The sequence below is a fragment of the Carlito syrichta genome, unplaced genomic scaffold (assembly GCF_000164805.1).
Source record: "Carlito syrichta isolate Samal-C Ts95f unplaced genomic scaffold, Tarsius_syrichta-2.0.1 Scaffold304675, whole genome shotgun sequence".
Taxonomy (NCBI): Eukaryota; Metazoa; Chordata; class Mammalia; order Primates; family Tarsiidae; genus Carlito; species Carlito syrichta.
The window spans coordinates 280,448-298,784 of NW_007248771.1; the positions used below are offsets into that span (position 1 = coordinate 280,448).

General features: G+C 43.4%; 1 protein-coding gene across 1 annotated transcript in view; it reads left to right on the forward strand.

Annotated features, from left to right (window-relative positions):
* The window catches only part of INO80D (INO80 complex subunit D), a 46,646-nt gene that overhangs the window by 4,764 nt on the left and 23,545 nt on the right, over positions 1-18,337 (forward strand). Inside the window, exon 4 of the mRNA XM_008060616.1 lies at positions 10,298-10,406. Coding sequence (XP_008058807.1) covers positions 10,298-10,406 — 109 coding nt within the window. The remainder of the gene's footprint in view (positions 1-10,297; positions 10,407-18,337) is intronic.

Below are 18,337 nucleotides of genomic sequence, written 5' to 3' on the forward strand. Positions count from 1 at the left end.
GGCTTTTTTTTTTTTTTTAATAGACAGGGTCTTGCTGTGTTGCCCAGGCTGGAGTCCACTGGTGCAATCACAACTCACTGTAACCTCGATCTCCTGGGCTCAAGCATCCTCTTGCATCAGCCTCCCATGTAGCTGGGACTACAGGTGCGTGATACCATACCTGGCTAATTTTTAAAGATTTTTAAATTTTGTAGACATAGGGTCTCACTTTGTTGTCCAGGCTGGTCTTGAACTTCTGGCACCAAGGGATCCTCCTGCCTCAGCCTCCCAAAGCACTGTGATTATAGGCATGAACACAACACTTGGCCTATATTTTATATTAATAGTTTGATTGTTTTGTTTTTGATCATTTAAGCCTTTAATTCAGTTGGAATTCTGTTTTTTTGAGTCGAAGTGTCACTCTATCACTGAGGCTGGAGTACAGTGGCACACTTATGGCCGCTGTAACCTCGACCTTCTGGGCTCAGGCGATCCTTCTACCTCAGCTTTCCAAGTAGCTAGAACTATAGGCTAATTTTGGATTTATTGTAGAGATGAGTACTTATTAAGTTGCCCAGGCTGGTCTCGAACCCCTGGGCTCAGTCCTCTCGCCTTTGCCTCTCAAAGTGATGAGATTACAGGCATTAGCTACCAAGCCTGGCTGGAACTTCTTCTTTTTTTTTTTTTGAGTTGGAGTCTCACTCTGTCGCCCAGACTGGAGTGCAGTGGCCACTCCCGGCCACCGCAGCCTCGACCTGCTGGGCTCCAGCTATCCTTCCGCCTCAGCCTTCCGAGTAGCCGGAATTACAGGCATGTGCTACCACGCCCTGCTGATTTTTTGATTTATTGTAGAGATAAGGTCTCGCCAAGTTGCCCAGGTGGGTCTCGAACCTGCGGGGTCAGGCAGTCCACTCACCTCAGCCTCCCAGAGTGCAGAATTACAGGCTGAGCCAACCGAGCCCGGCTAGGAATTTATTCTTAAATGCAGTATAAGCTATGGTTCTCACTTCAAGAAAAATTATTTACAAGATGTGTAGAAATCTGAGCAAAAATATGAAAAGATGAAGAGATGTGAAATAGTCAATACACAAATAAAATCCTCAGTCCCCATAGCAGGCAGGAAATACAAATTAAAACAGTTAAGTATTGCCATATTGGCAAAAACTATATCCAGTGTTATTGTGGATATGTTATCTCATACGTTGCTGGTGAATAATTTAGCAATCTCTACTAACTTAAAATATATAGTCAGTACACCTAATTTGGGGACTCTAACCTATGGATTAAAAAAATCTGTAAGGCTGGGCTTGGTGACTCAGCTTATAATCCCAGCACTTTGGGAGGCTGAGGCGAGTAGAAGATTGCCTGAGCCTGCGGATTTGAGACCAGCCTGGGCAACTTGACAAGACCTCGTCTCTACAATTTAAAAAAAAAATCTGTAAACAAATTGAGTAACTGCTAAGAATCCTTGACTAACAGGTGCATATATGTTTTTATGAAATATGCAACTGTTAAAAAGGATGAATGAAATCTGAGTGAGAAATTTGAATGAGATTTGCTCATGGATATATTAAGAAGTGGGAAAAAATCTGCTGATCACAGTGGCTCACACCTATAATCCCAGCACTTTGGGAGGCTGAGGTGGGAGGATTGCTTGAGCACAGGAGTTTGAGACCAGCCTAGGTAACATAGAGAGACCTCATCTCTACAAAAAATAAAATTAACTGGGCATGGTGGCGCATGCCTGTAGTCCCAGCTACTCAGGAGGCTGAGGCAAAAGGATTTCCTGAACCCAGAAGCTTGAGCTGTGATTGTACCACTGTACTCCAACCTAGGCGACAGAATGAGACCTCAATTCAAAAAAAAAGTGGAAAAAAATGAAGAGTATTTATTATTATACTTTTGTAAATAAAGTAAATAAACAAAGGACTTCAGTATATCTATTGATTCTGTACATGGATGGGTATTTGCTGTGTGATGTGAGCCTAGGTGGAAGTATAAAAGGACATATACCACCAAGCTGTTAACATTGGTTACGATAGGAAGATGGAATTGGGCAAGATGTATTTCGTGGGAAAGGGAATGATGGCTTTTCCTTTTTTTTTTTTTTTTTGAGTTGCAGTCTCACTCTGTCACCCAGGCTGGAGTGCAATGGCATGCTCACAGCCACCGCAGCCTCGGTCTGCTGGGCTCAGGCCGGTGGTTTTTCTTATGAGACTTTTTATTGTTTGTTTTTTCTGAGTTGTAGTCTCACTCTGTTGCCCAGACTGGAGTGCAGTGGCATGCTCCTGGCCACTGCAGCCTCGACCTGCTGGCCTCCAGCAATCCTTCCGCCTCAGCCTTCCGAGTAGCTGGAACTACAGGTGCGTGCTACCACGCCCGGCTAATTTTTGATTTATTGTAGAGATGAGGTCTCGCCAAGTTGCCCAGGCGGGTCTCGAACCCTCGAACTCAGGCAATTCACTCACCTTGGCCTCCCAAAGCACGGGATTACAGGCTGAGCCACCGAGCCTGCCGGCTTTTTATTGTTTTACCTGCTGTTAAAACATGGGGCTGGGTGTGGGGACTCACACCTGTCATCCCAGCTACTTGGGTGGCTGAGACAGGAGGGTTGCTTGAGATCAAGAGGTCAAAGCTGCAGTGACATGGGATCATGTTCCTGTAGTCAGCCTGGACAACAGCGTGAGATCCTATCTTTAAAAAAAAAAAAGGGATGACTTTTGGTCATTAAAGAAAAAAAGGACTGGGTGCGGTGACTGAAGCCTGTAATCCAGCACTTTGGAAAGCTGAAGTGAGAGGATTGCCTGAGCCCAGGGGTTTGAGACCAGCCTGGGCAACTTGGTGAGACCTTGTCTCTACAATAAATAAAAAGTTAGCTGGGTGTGGTGGTACACGTCTTTAGTTCCAACTACTTGGAAGGCTGAGGCAGAAGGATTGCCTGAGCCCAGCAGGTCGAGGCTGCAGTGACCATGAGCATGCCACCACACTCCAGCCTGGGTGACAGAATGAGACAACAACTAAAAAAAACCCAAAACTTAAAAAATATAGATAAGCAAAAGTAATAAAAACACTCTCCCTATCAGTACCCACTTGTGAATATCTTGATTTATTATATTCTTTCATGTGTATAAAATCAGGTTCTTACTATATATACTGTTTCATAACCTGTTTTAAAATTTTTCATAATGAATTTTCAAGTAGTAAGTTTTCATGCACAACATAATTTGTCATGGCTGAAGTCTGTCTCCAGTTTAAGTCATTGCCATTTTATATCATTATAAACTGTTGTAGGTGTATATAACCTTGCAACAAAATGATTACTGTCACATCTTTAATTTTTTTCTTCAAACAGATTCTTAGCAGAATTGCTGATTTCAAGCTTTTAATTTTAAAAAAAAATTTAATTTTTGAGTAGGCGTTTCACTCTGTCCCCCAGGCTGGAGAGCAGTGGCACAGTCACAGCCACTGCAGTGTGGATCTACTGGGCTCAGGCAATCCTTCCACCTCAGCCTTCCAAATAACTGGAACTACAAGCACATACCACCATGCCCAACTAATTTTTTGATTTATTGTAGAGACGAGGTCTCACCGGGTATCCCAGGCTGGTCTTGAACTGTGGGTTCAGGCAATCCTCTCGCCTCTGCCTCCCAAAATACTGGGATTACAGGCATGAGCCACCACACCCAGCTAAAAAAAAATTTTTTTTTTTACCAGCCTGGACAACATAATAAAACCCTATCTCTATTTTAAAAGTTAGTCAGGTGCGATGGCTCATATTTATAGTTCCAGCTACTTGGAAGGCTGCAGTGGGAGGATCGCTGGAACCTAGGAGTTGGAGGCTACAATGAGCTATGATGGCTCTACTGCACTCTAGCCTGGGCAACATCGAGACCTTGTTTCCAAAGAAAAAAATGTTTTTGATGTATGTTGCCAAAATTTCCTTCAGAATTACTTTGTCAGCTTACCATCTTTGACAGTGTGTGAGAATGACAGTTTCTCTAAGCCCTAATCGGCCCTGGGTGTTATTATTTTTTGCCTTTGCAAATTAGATGGAAAATTTGCCTTAATTTGCTTATCTGAGGTCAGGGTTTCTCAAATTTTTGGTCTTAGGATCCTTTGCACTTAAAAATTACTGAAGACACCATAGAGCTTTTGTGTATGAGTTATATCTATTTATATTTACTGTATTAAAAGTTAAAACAAACCCGGCTCGGTGGCTCAGCCTATAATCCCAGCACTTTGGGAGGCTGAGGTGAGTGGATTGCCTGAGCCCGCGGGTTCGAGACCCGCCTGGGCAACTTGGCGAGACCTCATCTCTACAATAAATCAAAAAATTAGCCGGGTGTGGTAGCACACGCCTGTAGTTCCAGCTATTTGGAAGGCTGAGGTGGAAGAGTAGCGGAGCCCAAGCAGGTTGAGGCTGTGGTGGCCGGGAGCATGGCAATGCACTCCAGTCTGGGTGACAGAGTGAGACTCCAACTCAAAAAAAAAAAAAAGTTAAAACAGAAATTTTAAATATACTGCTAATTCAGAAATAAACTCACTACATGTTAATATGCTCTTTTTATGAAAAATAACTGTGTTTTCCAAAACATATAATGAGAAGAGTCGCATTGTTTTACATTGTTTTGTAAATCTTATGTCTAATTTCTTAGGAGATAGCTGGGTTATCATATCTGCTTCTGTATCTAATCTGTTTTTAGATAAGGTTTTGGTTAGTAGATGAAAATACAGCTTCGTACACAAGCAGTTGGAGAACGGAAGAGTATTTTAATAGATCTTTCCACATAATTTAGGATTCTACACCAAAACTTGACAAGTAGTAGTTTTCCAAAAATTGACTGCAGTGGCTAAGCGTGGTAGTACAAACCTGTAGTCCCAGCTACTCAGGAGGCTGAGGCAGGAGAATCAGGTGACCCAGGAGATCAAGTCCAGCCTGGGCATTTAAAAAAAAAGATTAGTTGCAGTGTGGAATCTGAAACTGTGTCAAGGGACTTTTCATACTGTTGCATTAAGATCTGTTGGTCTACCTGTGCTTCAGAGAGTCTTTTCCCGTGCCTGATTTTGTAGTATCACGTGTTGGTCATTTGAAAAGATTGGTTTACTTGGTTGTACAAAGATTCTAGATGTCGACACGTTTTGTTGTAGACAAAATTTAAAAATCACTGGTTGCTGTTATCACCAGTCTAATTAGAAAAGTCTAAATTGGGAAGTTGTCACACTCTCACTGGTAAATTCAAGTTTTCCAGATACCAAACTTTCTTTTTTTTTTTTTTTGAGTTGGCGTCTCACTCTGTTACTCAGGCTGGAGTGAAGTAGCATGCTCACGGCCATCGCAGCCTCTACCTACTTGGCTCAAATGATCCTTCCACCTTAGCCTTCCAAGTAGCTGGAACTATAGGCACATGCCACCACACCCAGCTAATTTTTTGATTTATTGTGGAGATGAGGTCTCACCAAGTTGTCCAGGCTGCTCTGGAACCCATGAGCTCAGACAGTCCTCTCACCTCGGCCTCCCAAAGTGCTGGGATTATAGGCATGAGCCACCACACCAGACTAGACATCAAACTTTCAAGTGAAAACTCAAATGTTATCATTGGCAGCTATAAATACTGGCCAGTTGTTTCCTCGAAGTGAGTCTCGTGGTGTTCATTTTTTGGAAACGTGCTGCCAAACACCCAGCCCTCAGAACCTTAGATTGTCTGTCTGAGGCTTTTTCAAATAAAAATGATGCGGAATCAAAAAGAGTGGGGACTATTGTGCAAGTGTGTCCTTGACACTTCACACCCTCCTCAGTACCGCAGCCTCCAACCTGTATGTGTGGCCAAGGCTCACATAGACATGCTTGGTCAAGACTTAGTGAAAAAGGCATCTATAATAAGCAGGAGTATTCTTAAATAAATTCCTAAATAAAGCAGGAGCATCCTTTCTAACCGTGAGGCCTGGCATGAAGATGCAGTGAGGCCTGTGGCACCCTCCACCTCTCAGTGTCAGCCATGCAGGAGGCAAAGGGGGCTGTAGTGTTTTGAAAGTGTTGACCTGCTGGGTGCAGTGGCTCACGCCTATAATCCCAGCACTTTTGGAGGCTGAGGTGGAAGGACTGCCTGTGCCCATAGGTTCGAGACCAGCCTGGGCAACTTGACGAGACCTCATCTCTAACAATAAAAATCAAAAAATTAGCCAGACGTGGTGGCACGTGCCTGTAGTTCTAGCTTCTTGGAAGGCTGAGGGGGAAGGATCACCTGAGCCCAGCAGGTCAAGGCTGCAGTGACTGTGAGCGTGCCACTGCACTCCAGCCTGGGCAACAGAGTGAGACTCCAACTAAAAAAGAAAAAAAACAAAAACAAAAACTAATGCTGAAATGAGTTCTAGATAGCTAATTAGAATGAAATAACAGAAGAACTAAAGGAAAATGTAGGTGAACATATTTATATACTCTTGGGATGAAGAGATCCCAAACAAGGAAACAAAGAAAAACTCTAATTCAAAAGGAAGAAATCCTAAAAAGGGGGAATACATAAAAGTTTTTAACTTTTAAATCCCAAAATCACCATAGTAGATATCTGAAAGCAAATAACAAAGAGGGGGAGAGGCTTTGCAACAAACATGAAATATGTGTATTTATTTACCAATAAATAAAAATGAATGCAAGAATTGAAAAGACAAAACAAACAAATGCTCAACTACAATATTAATCCAGAATAGCAGTTTTCAAAGTGTGGTTCACAAGTGCTGACGCCTCCTAGGTCAACACTTTCTTTCTTTGCCACCACCTCCCAAAGTGTTGGGATTACAGGTGTGAGCCACCACGCCCAGCTAGGCATTAGTTTTGAGGCAGAAGTCTAACAGTTTTTTTCCCCCAAATGTTTGCTCCTAATTTGAATACTTATTTTTACCATCTACTAAATTTTTATCTATAATTTCATTTATTTCTGGATGCTGATAATTTTTAGCTTTTAAAATGATGACATTTTATGTTGGGGGCTGATTTTCTTTCTTTCTTTCTTTTTTTTTTTTTGGAGTTGGAGTCTCATTCTGTCGCCCAGGCTAGAGTGCAGTGGCACACTCATGGCCACCCCAGTGTCAACCTGCTGGGCTCAGGCGATTCTTCCACCTCACCTTTTCTTTTTTTTGTTTTTTTGTGTTTTTTTTGAGTTGGAGTCTCACTCTGTCACCCAGACTGGAGTGCAGTGGCCACTCCCGGCCACCGCAGCCTCAACCTGCTGGGCTCCGGCGATCCTTCCGCCTCAGTCTTCCAGGTAGCTGGAATTACAGGCGCGCACTACTACACCCGGCTAATTTTTTGATTTATTGTAGAGATGAGGTCTCACCAAGTTGCCCAGGCGGGTCTCGAACCCGCGGGCTCAGGCAGTCCACTCACCTCAGCCTCCCAAGGCGCGGGATGACAGGCTGAGCCATCGAACCCGGCTCACCTCACCATTTCAAGTAGCTGGAACTACAGGCACGCGCTACCATGCCTGGCTAATTTGATTTATTGTAGAGATGAGGTCTTGTCAAGTTGCCCAGGCTGTTCTTGAACCTGTGGGCTCACACAATCCACTTGCCTCAGCCTCCCAAAGTGCTGGGATTACAGGCTGAGCAACTGAGCCCGGGGCTGAATTTCATTCTTTTTTTTTTTTTTTTGAATTGGGTTCTCACTGTGTCACCAAAGATGGAAAGCAGTGGCATGATCACGGCTCACTGAAATCTTGACCTCCTGGGTTCAGGCAATCCTTCTGCCTCAGCCACTTGAATAGCTGGAATTACAGACATTTGCTACCACATCCAGCTAATTTTTATGAGTTTTTGTGGAGAAGAGGTCTCACTATGTTCCCCAGGTTAGTCTTGAACTCCTGGGCTCAGTTCTCCCAATTCAGCCTCCCAAAGTACTAGGATTACAGGTGCAAGCCACTGTGACTGGCCATCTATCATGTTTAAACAGAATAAAAACTTACAGAAGAAGTATTCAGCCTTTTTATTTTTAAAAATTCGGACATATTAGAGGCCTAATATTTGAAAACAGATTATTCTGGAGAAACCAGAAATTATAGTGTACTTTTATAATAAAGCATAGTCTATTCGTATCGGCAAAGAATACTTAATAAAACATTCAATCTTATAATTAGGTTTTACAATCCTGTCGGGACTGACTTTATCAGTTAGTTACATTAAAACCAGTGAAAATGAAGCCAAGGTTTGTTTTATTGGACGGTTACTTTTTTTTTTTTTGAGTTGGAGTCTCACTCTGTCACCCAGACTGTAATGCAATGGCCGCTCCCAGCCACTGCAGCCTCGACCTGCTGGGTTCCGGCGATCCTTCCACCTCAGCCTTCCAAGTAGCTGGAACTACGGGCGCGCGCTACCACGCCCAGCTGATTTTTTTTTTTGATTTATTGTAGAGATGTGGTCTTGTCAAATTGCCCAGGCGGGTCTCGAACCTATGGGCTCAGGCAATCCATTCACTTTGGCCTCCCAAAGTGCTGGGATTACAGGCTGAGCTACCGAGCCTGGCCAGTTCTTTTTTTTTTTTTAATCAATATTTTTTATTATGATTTTGTGGGGTACAGTTAAGGGTTAGGTGTACAATTACATTCAGGCACCCTGTTGATAAGAGGTCCTGGCCAGTTCTTATGACTTTAGAGATAGTATAGGATGCCTTAGTAGAAATTACTACTTCGACTGAAACAATTTAAAAAGTAACTCATGCTTTTTTTTCTTTTGAGTTGGAGTCTCACTCTGTAGCCCAGGCTGGAATGCAGTGGCACACTCACAGTCAATCCTTCTGCTTCTGCCTTCCAAGTAGTTGGGACTACAGGTGCATGCCACCATGCCCAGCGAATTTTTTGATTTATTGTAGAGAAGAGGTCTTGCCATGTTGCTCAGGCTGGTCTCGAACTCCTGGGCTGAGGCAGTCCTCTCGCCTCAGCCTCCCAAAGTGCTGGAGTTACAGACGTGAGCCACCGTACCTAGCTATATGTTTTTTTAAAGGTGCCTTAAGTGTCACTTTGAAGGCCCTTACCTTTCAACACACTGAAATTGGTGCTTAATTGTCTTTACTTTTTAGCTCCCTATAGATTATTATTATTATTATTATTATTATTATTATTTTTGAATTGGAGTCTCACTCTGTCACCCAGACTGGAGTGCAGTGGCTGCTCCCAGCCACCACAGCCTCGACCTGCTGGGCTCCGGCGATCCTTCCGCAACAGCCTTCTGAGTAGCTGGAACTACAGGCGTGCGCTACCACGTCCGGCTGATTTTTGATTTATTGTAGAGATGAGATATCGCCAAGTTGCCCAGGCGGGTCTCGAACCCACGGTCTCAGGCAATCCACTCACCTCAGCCTTCCAAAGACGTGGGATTACAGGCTGAGCCACCGAGCCTGGCTCATTTAAGTTATTGAAGCAATCTGTGAGGACCTTTAATATAACTCCATCTAATGAGGATAGTGTTTTGGTTTTTCAGGTTCTCAAGAAGGAAGATATAAATAAAATACTAGCCACCAAAGTGTTTCACGAGTTTCACAGTGATAGGAATGTATTAAAGTGATGTGGTCCCACACTCTGTTATACTCCACTGTTCAACCTCCATATTCATTGAGACTTCTTCAAGTTATGAAACTTAGAAGGGTAAAACATTTACATTGGACCACTTTTCCCTCTAACCTTGTCTTACATAATGGAGCACAAAGTGTGGCCGCTTCTGTCTAAAAGAATGGCAAGAAATCACAAGTCTCATGAGTAAAAGAACATCGCCCTCCAGTCCCATCTTCTCTTCCAGCTGGAGCATGGCTGTCTGATCCCAGCCATCTTCCCCAGAGGTGCTGGGAGGGAACGGGGACATCTTCCTTGGACAGTTCACCTGGGGCCCTTCTTTGCCGAGTGGAGTGGAGTGACTCCCTTGACACTGTTCTTGTCTGAACATATGCTAGGCTTTTCTCACCCTCTTGAATATGTTTTTCTGACATTGTCTAGTGCACGATGTTTTGGCACTTCAGAAATTCTACTATTTTTGTGACTTGAACTCTTTCTCTGCTTGTATTGTTCCCATCCTGTTAATGACATGTCTGAGGAAAGAGGTTCATCCTTGTAATAGAGCTCAGCCTTTTTGTTTTAATGGCATGTTTTTGAGTCTGAATGTGTGTTGTACATTTATTATTAATATATTTGTAGGAATGGAAATGAGGTTCACCAGGAGGCATTTCTCCCTCTATGGTGCTTGTTAGACTTGTTGGGTTATGTATTTCGGGTAGTGTTTTAATCTAAATTTTGAATAAAAGTAAATTTTCTCTAACTTGCATTATCCCCTGATGTGCCAGGATTGGACTGGTCTGAAGAGAGTGGAGAGGAACTGGAGGACTCAGAGCAGGCTTCCCCATACCAGGTTGCCTGGTCCATCCGAGAAGCCCTCCGATATGAGAGACACACGTGAGTCTTCTGCTTGTTTCACCACTGCAGCAGGTGGATTTTTTCCTATATATGCTAATGATTTTATTTTATTGGATTTCCTTTTATTGTAAAATAGAAGTAGAAAATTTGGTGGTAAAATGTATTCCCTTCCAAAACATTGGTGGTACAGTACATTCCATTTGGGGGAAGTGTGCTACATTGCTGAGCAGAGCTCCCCTTTGAGGTTCTCGGTAAATGTTCTCTGTGCTTTTCCCATATGTCATGAAGGGAATTGATCGTAAGAGGATTTAGAATGAAAAGGACCTTAGAGATGATTTGACCCAATGTCTTCATTTTACAGAGGAGGAAAGCAAGACCCAGGTAACTTGAGGCACTTGCCCGTGGTCACTTGTTTGGAGTCTCCTGTCTGGCTCCTCCATGTGTCTTTGGCACAGTAGCTAGAAATAGTGCTTTTCACTTCATTGCTATCTTCTGCAGGACTGTTCCATTCTTTAATATTTCTATTGTGCTAAAATGTTTTTTAAGATAAATCTCCTTAGGTGTGCGTTGTATCTATCCTACCAGAAAGCTGTTTTAAGGGCTGGGCGCAGTGGCATGTGCCTGTAATCCCAGAGCTTTGGGAAGCTGAGGTGGGAAGATTACTTGAGCCCAGGAGTTCAAGAGTGGTCTGGACAACATTTCAAGATCCCATCTCATAAGCAAACAAACAAAAAAACAGCCAGGCTCGGTGGCTCAGCCTGTAATCCCGTGCCTTGGGAGGCTGAGGTGAGTGGATTGCCTGAGCCCATGGGTTCAAGACCTGCCTGGGCAACTTGGTGAGACCTCATCTCTGCAATAAAATAAAAAAATTAGCTGGGGGTGGTAGTGCGCGCCTATAGTTCCAGCTACTCGGAAGGCTGAGGCGGAAGGATCGCTGGAACCCAGCAGGTCGAGGCTACAGTGGTCGGGAGCGGCCACTGCACTCCAGTCTGGGTGACAGAGGTGAGGCTCCAACTAAAAAAAAAATAAATAAATAGACAAACAAACAAACAGGCTGTTTAGGTATACTTAGAGCCCTCTACAGTTTAGAGCCTTCTACGGTTTTTTCCAGGTGTATCTTAGAAAGATGTGCTTATCTAAGGTCTGTTGAGGGTGTGACATCCCCTTTAGTGGTAGTAAGAACTGATTTTAGCATTGTACAGATTCACTAGTTCGGTGGGCAGTACCACATGGATCCTTGTCTGTGAAGCCAAAAGGTGACTCATGACCTCAGCTAATTGTTTATTTAAAATATTGTGGTTTTAGCCCGGCTCGGTGGCTCAGCTTGTAATCCCGCGCTTTTGGGAGGCTGAGGTGAGTGAATTGCCTGAACCCGCGGGTTTGAGACCCGCCTGGGCAGCAAGACCTCTTCTCTACAGTAAATCAAAAAATCAGATGGGCATGGTAGCGCATACCTGTAATTCTGGCTACTTGGAAGGCTGAGGCGGAAGAATCGCTGGAGCCCAGTAGATCGAGGCTGCGGTGGCTGGGAGCGGCCACTGCACTCCAGTCTGGGTGACAGAGTGAGACTCCGACTCAACAACAACAACAACAACAAAAAATATATATGTGTATATATATATGTATATATGTATATATACATATATATATATATATATAGTGGTTTTTGCTGGGCATAGTGGTTCACGCCTGTAATCCCAGCACTTTGGGAGGTGGTGGTAAGAGGATTGCCTGAGTCCAGGATTTTGAGACCAGCCTGAGCAACTTAGTGAGACCTTGTCTCTACAATAAATCAAAAAATTAGCCGCGCAAGGTAACGTGCACCTGTGGCTTCAGCTACTTGGAAGGCTGAGGGAGAAGGATCACCTGAGCCCAGTAGGTAGAGGCTGCAGTGACTGTGAGTGTGCCACTGCACTCCATCCTGGGCAACAGAATATGACTGACTCAAAAAAATAAAAATATGAATAAATAAATAAAGTATGTTTTCATTTATTTATTTATTTGTTATTTATTATAAAGATGTGGGGTACAATTCAGGATTAGGTATATAAACATTGATCATGCACGCACCCTTGTTGATGAGGTATGCCCCTGCCTCCCCTTTCAGTTTCCCTCAACTGCTGATCCCAAATATGTTTTTAATAGATATGCAGCAAGATAGAGGGAGACCTGCTGCTTGCCTCAGGCTGACTTTAGGAAGCCCACAGTGTCCCTGCATGGACATACAACGTAGGGCTTTTGAGTTTATACAATTAAAGTGTAATGTGTCAGCATATTCAGAGGTGATGAGGTTTAGGGACCTGATTCACTAGAGACTACTCCACAGACCAAAATGCCAGTTTCTAGTGAGAGAAACAATCATCAAGTCATGCAGGTGGCACTGAACACAACTGCACAGGAAGCAGAATCCCACCAAAGCTCATTTGGATGTGGAATTCAAGCAAGGAGGGCCAGTTGGATTTTATTAATGGCCTGTTGTGTTGTTAAATTTAATAGCACTATGCATCTACTTCCACGCTTGGGTTTGTCTCTTACCTGGTTGTCTTGCCTCACTTATCCACTTGATAGTCGTGGAGAATGTTATACTTGCTCCCGTCACTCTGAGGTTCTGTTTTGCATGTCATGTGTTCTTCTTTCAGGCAGAATACAATAGCATTCCCTGGACTCGAGCACCTCAGTTTCAGACACCACCAGTCATGTCTCCCCAGGTGGTTCTCTCTACCTGACTTGACTTGATACATTTTTTGATTAATTTTACAAATTGCTGTAAATGAGTTAACATAAACAATGACTCAGCAAAATACCTAGTATATGGGAAATGACTAATAAATGGTAGTTAGGAGTCTCAATTTAATTTTCTTTCTTTCTTTTTTTTGGTTTGGAGTCTCGCTCTGTCACCCAGACTGGAGTGCAATGGCACGCACCCGACCACCGCAGCCTCCACCTGCTGGACCCTGCTGCCTCAGCCTTCCAAGTAGCCGGAACTATAGGCGCGCACTACCACCCCCAGCTAATTTTTTTTATTTATTGTAGAGATGAGGTCTCGCCAAGTTGCCTGGGTGGATCTTGAACCTGCAGGCTTAGACAGTCTACTCGGCCTCCCAAATTGCTGGGATTATAGGCTGAGCCACCGATCCCGGCCTCAGTTTAATTTTCAAGGCAGTCTGAACATCTGTACTGGAGTGTTGTGTTGGTTGGAAACAATATATTTTTAGTTTCTGCTTTCTGTTCTTGCAGAGTTATCAGAGCACTCTTGTTGTTTTAGGCTTGGGCCATCTCATTTTCCTTCACCTGTGTGACCTTTTAGTTCCTCGGCCACCTTTGCCGACTTGCTTCCTCTTTGACAACCAGGGCACTCTCTCCTGGCTCTTCTTTTCCTTCTGATTGCTTTTTTTCTTTTTACAAGTAATTATCCTCACTCCCAGCCAAGCTCTTGTTTTGATCTTTCTCCTTCCTTCTTTTCTCTTCATTCATTCATCTATTTACTCATTTGCTCATTCTGCATACTCTTGCTAAGCCCTTCCTGTGCTGCAGATAGGCAGCCCTTCTTCCTCTGGGTGAGGCTGGGCTTGGACTGGTCAACCTATCCTCTGCACCTGCACTCTGCTTCCGTATGTGCCTCTCTGCCCATGTCCTATATTTTAAGTTGCCTGGAGAACATCTTTTTTTATCTTTTTTGAGTTGGTGTCTCACTCTGTTGCCCAGGCTGGAGTTCAGTAGCTTGCTCATGGCCACCGCAGCCTCGACCTGCTGGGCTCAGGTAATCTTTCCACTTCAGCCTCACAAGTAGCTAGAACCACAGGTGCATGCCACCATGCCTGGCTAATTTTTTTTGTTGTTGTAGAGACGAGGTCTTGGCAAGTTGCCCAGGCTGGTCTCAAACCCCTGGCCTCAGACAATCCTCTCACCTCTGCCTCCCAAAGTGCTGGGATTATAGGCATGAGCCACCACGCCTGGCAGCACTTCAGTTTTAATTGATATAGCTTCAAACAAAGTTTTACTTTTGCTTGTGGTTTCTTTAATTCTGTTTATTGTGCTGGTTTATATTTCATTGCCTTGTATTCTGGTCCTTGTTACTTCTCCTTGCTCTGGATTTAATTTGTTTGTCTTCTTACAGTTTTTAAGGTGCAAGAATTTAAGGTGTAACTTAAATTAGTTGTCTGAGATCTTTGTTTTCTAATATTGACACTTGGTGCCACACATTTCCCTCTAACTATTGGTTTTAGCTGCATCTTATAAATTTAAATAAGACAAATTTTAATTTTCATTCAGTTCAGAGTACTTTCTTATTTGTTTACTTATTTTTAATTTTAGAGTTGTGGGACACAGTGAGGGTTTACAACGTAAGTAGGCTATATGTATGTGAAGTTTGGGCTTCTAACAGGCCCTCTGTCCCCCTGGTAGTAGACCCCTTGTGTTGCCATGTGCCACCCCCCAACTCCCCACCTGTGCCCAGCAACTGCTGATCCTACCCTTGTGCTAATGTGACTAGTGTTCAGGGCCCACTTAAAAGTGAGAACATGTTGTGTTCAGTTCTTTGTTTCTGTGATAGTTCACTTTGTACAATGGTCTCCAACTGCATCCAAATCATATGGAGGTCATAATTTTGTTCTTCTTATGACTGTGTAATACACCACTGTGTATATGTATCACATTTTCTTTATCCAGTCTACTTTAGATGGACTTCTGTATTGACTCCATGTTTTTGCTATTGTGAATAGTGTGACGATAAACGTGTGTTTGCAGGTATCTTTTTGGTAGAGCAATTTATGTTCTTCTGGGTATATTCCCAGGAGAAGGATTGCTGGATTGTGTGGAGGCTCAATTTTCTTTCTTTCTTTTTTTTTTTTTTGAGTTGGAGTCTCACTCTGTCACCCAGACTGGAGTGCAGTGGCTGTTCCCAGCCACCGCAGCCTCGACCTGCGGGGCTCTGGCGATCCTTCCGCCTCAGCCTTCCAAGTAGCTGGAACTACAGGCGTGCGCTACCACGCCTGGCTAATTTTTGATTTATTGTAGAGGTGAGGTCTTGCCAAGTTGCCCAGGCGGGTCTCAAACCCGCAGGCTCAGGCAATCCATTCACCTCCGCCTCCCAAAGGCGCGGGATTACAGGCTGAGCCACCGAGCCCGGCGAGGCTCAATTTTCTTTGAGAAATTGCCACACTGCTTTGCATAGAGATTGGACTAGTTTATATTCCCACCAACGGTGTAGCAGTGTCCTCTTGTCTCAGCAGCCACAGCAGTGCCTGTTATTTTTTTGACTTATTAATAGCCATCCTTACCAGAGTTAGATGGTACTTCACTGTAGTTTTTAGTTTGCATTTTCAGTTCAGAGTACTTTCTAATATTGCTTTTGATTTCTTGTTTGATTTGTGGACTATTTAGAAGTGATATTTAGATTTTAAGTTTTTCGGGATACAGTAGACATTGATTTCTGATTTAATTTACTGTTATCAGAGGCCACACTTGAATACAGTATTCTGTGGATGTCAGATCAAGCTGGTTAGAAGTGTTGTTCCTGTCGTCTGTATTTGGTGATTTTCTGTCAACTTGTTCTGTCAATTACTGAGAAAAGGGTGTTAAAATTTCTATTTGCGGATCTGCTTATTTAACCTTTTGGTTCTATCACTGTTTGCTTCCCACATTTTGTAGTTGTTAATAGAGATGTCTAGTTGCTTATGACTGCTCTGTCCTCTTGATGAAGTAGCCCTTTTATTATAATAAATGACGCTCTATATCCTAGTAACAGTGTTTGCTCTGAGATCTTACCTTATGTGACGTGAATACAGCCAATCCAGCTTTCTTTTGATTCTTGTGATCTTGGTATCTTTTTCAGTCTTTTTACTTTTAACTTGTGCATCTTTATATTTAAAGTGAGTTTCTTGTGGCAACATATCATTGGGTCTTACTTTTCTGTCTACTCTGACAATCTCTACTTTTTTTTTGGAGTCAGAGTCTCACTCTGTCGCCCAGGCTGAAGTGCAGTGGCATGCTCATGTCCACCACAGCTTCTGTCTGCTGAGCTCAGGTGATCCTTCCACCTCAGCCTTCCAAGTAGCTGCAACTACAGGCACATGCCACCATGTCTGGCTACTTGTTTGATTTATTGTAGAAACACGGTCACACCAAGTTGCCTAGGCTGGTCTTAAACTCCTGGGCAAAGGGCTGGGATTACAGGCTGAGAGTACAGTGCTGGGATTATAGCCTTCCAAAGTGCTGGGATTACAGATGTGAGCCACCGTGCCTGGCTAATCTTTACTTTTTATTTGGAGTGTTTAGATAACTTAAGTTTAATATGGTTATTGATATTATGGGGCTTAAATTGAACATCTTTTATTTTCTGCTTGTCCCATCTATTCTTTGATCTTTCCCCCCTTATTTTTGATAGTTTCATGTCTTTTAATAGCAAGCTTACAGGAACAGCACAGAAGACAGACAACATTAAAAACTTGTACTTGCATGTAGGATAACTCAGTTAGAAAAGTATAGTGAGCCAGGCTTGGTGGCTCAGCCTGTAATCCCGTGCTTTGGGAAGCCAAGGTGAGAGAATTGCCTGAGTCCGTGGGTTCGAGACCTCATCTCTACAATAAATAAAAAAAAATTTGCTGGGCGTGGTAGTGCGTGCCTGTAGTTCCAGCTACTTGGAAGGCTGAAGTGGAAGGATTGCCGGAGCCCAGTGGGTCGAGGCTGCAGTGGCCGGGACCATGCCACTGCACTCCAGTCTGGGCAACAGAGTAAGACTCCAACTCCAAAAAAAAAAAAGAAAGGAAAAGTATAGTGAATGGATGAAACTTCCTATATGATAAAATGCTACAAACACCATTTACTTGCCATCAATAAGAAATTTACTTGCTTTAAAAAAGTCCAAATGCTGGCATTGCCCAGAAAAATTTAACAGGTTTATTTATAATGGTTTTAAAGTTTATCTGTTGAAACTTGTTCACTGAAACAATTTGACTTGCATTAATGCTTTACATCCCTGCATTTATATTAAAAATTTACATACACGAAAATGGAAAAACTGCCAATATCTAATTTCTAATGCCTATTTTTCCACTCACAATCATATACTTAGGTACCTTTTGACCCCATGGGAAAAAAACAAAACAAAGCTGGGCTCAGTGGCTCAGCCTGTAATCCCGTGCCTTTGGGAGGCTGAAGTGAATGGATTGCCTGAGCCCGCGGGTTCGAAACCCGCCCAGGCAACTTGGCAAGACCTCATCTCTACAATAAATCAAAATGAGCCGGGCGTGGTAGCACATGCCTGTAGTTCCAGCTACTTGGACGGCTGAGGCGGAGGGATCGCCGGAGCCCAGCAGGTCGAGGCTGCGGTGGCCGGGAGCAGCCACTGCACTCCAGTCTGGGTGACAGAGTGAGACTCCAACTCAAACAAACAAACAAAGCTCATGTTTGTAATTATCACTAACTATTGAAGAGAATTTTTTTTTTAGAATGAAATGCTTCCCATCATAGTGGATTTAAGCATGTTCTCCATGTATGCCACAAGCTAGCTGGATATCTTTTGGCATAATTGTTACACATTTGGCAAGGATAGCACACAGGTTGGTGTCTTCAAAAAGGCCTCACTTGCTTTCAGATTTTGCCTCACTAGCTTCCTGCAAAGCACAAGTGACTGCACTCTGGAAGCGTAGATCTGTTTTGAAATCCTGAGCAATTTATTTTATTTTATTTTATTTTGTTTTTTTGCATCAGTGTCTCAATCTGTCGCCCAAGTTGGAGTGCAGTGGCATACTCACGGCCACCGCAGCCTAGACTTGCTGGGCTCAGGTCATCCTTCTGCCTCATCCTTCCAAGTAGCTAGAACTACAGATGGACACCACCACATCCAGCTAATTTTTTTATTTATTGTAGAGACAAGGACTCACCAAGTTGCCAAGGCTGGTCTTGAACACCTGAACTCAGGTAGTCCTCTTGCCTTGGCTTCCCAAAGTGCTGGGGTTACAGGCTTGAGC